This window comes from Sinocyclocheilus grahami, unplaced genomic scaffold (genome assembly GCF_001515645.1).
Source record: "Sinocyclocheilus grahami isolate Dianchi unplaced genomic scaffold, SAMN03320097.WGS_v1.1 scaffold1968.1, whole genome shotgun sequence".
NCBI classification, from domain to species: Eukaryota; Metazoa; Chordata; class Actinopteri; order Cypriniformes; family Cyprinidae; genus Sinocyclocheilus; species Sinocyclocheilus grahami.
In genome coordinates, this window is record NW_015507147.1 from 36,129 (window position 1) to 36,705 (window position 577).

Genomic DNA, 577 nt, shown 5'->3' on the forward strand with positions numbered 1-577 from the left:
GTGAAGAGCTCAGATCTGCGCCAGAAGCTATTAAGCGGGTGAGGCTCCGTTATGCAATCGCTTATAATAAACAAGCAATAGAGAACCTGCATTGCATTCTAAGGCTAAACCCCACCGCTGCTTATTATTGCGATGCTGATTCTGGAAACTGAACATTTGGGACAGGCGTGGGTTTAATAACAGTTAAATGATCCTGTATTTCTCAGGCAGAGGCGTCGACCTTCATCATGGCTTGCCTCGGAGGATTGTTTTCTCTCGCGGTTTTGTTTGGCTTTGTGGCCGCTGGGTTGCCCAAAAGAACAGGTAATGCATTTTTCGGCATTTAAATCTTTTTGAGTCTGTTTTTTCTTCTTGTTTGTGGTTGATAAACCTTCGTCTTCGTTTCTCCAGCGGCCGACTTTTGCGTATAACCATGCATATTAATTAAGCGTAGAGCCAGACATACCAATGAAAATCTCCTAGAGCTCTTATAAAATGCTTAAATAAAATGCGCATCGTCAAGACAAGCGGTGAGAAAAGTAACAGGCACCACGTGATCAAACCCATGCTAGGGTTGCCAAGTCCGCCTTTATCCCGC

General features: G+C 44.4%; 1 protein-coding gene across 1 annotated transcript in view; it reads left to right on the forward strand.

Annotated features, from left to right (window-relative positions):
• The first annotated feature begins 6 nt into the window (after positions 1-6).
• The window catches only part of proza (protein Z, vitamin K-dependent plasma glycoprotein a), a 14,672-nt gene continuing 14,101 nt past the window's right edge, over positions 7-577 (forward strand). The window contains exons 1-2 of the mRNA XM_016259957.1: positions 7-38; positions 207-303. Of these exons, the coding sequence (XP_016115443.1) occupies positions 228-303 (76 nt within the window). The 5' untranslated portion in view covers positions 7-38; positions 207-227. The remainder of the gene's footprint in view (positions 39-206; positions 304-577) is intronic.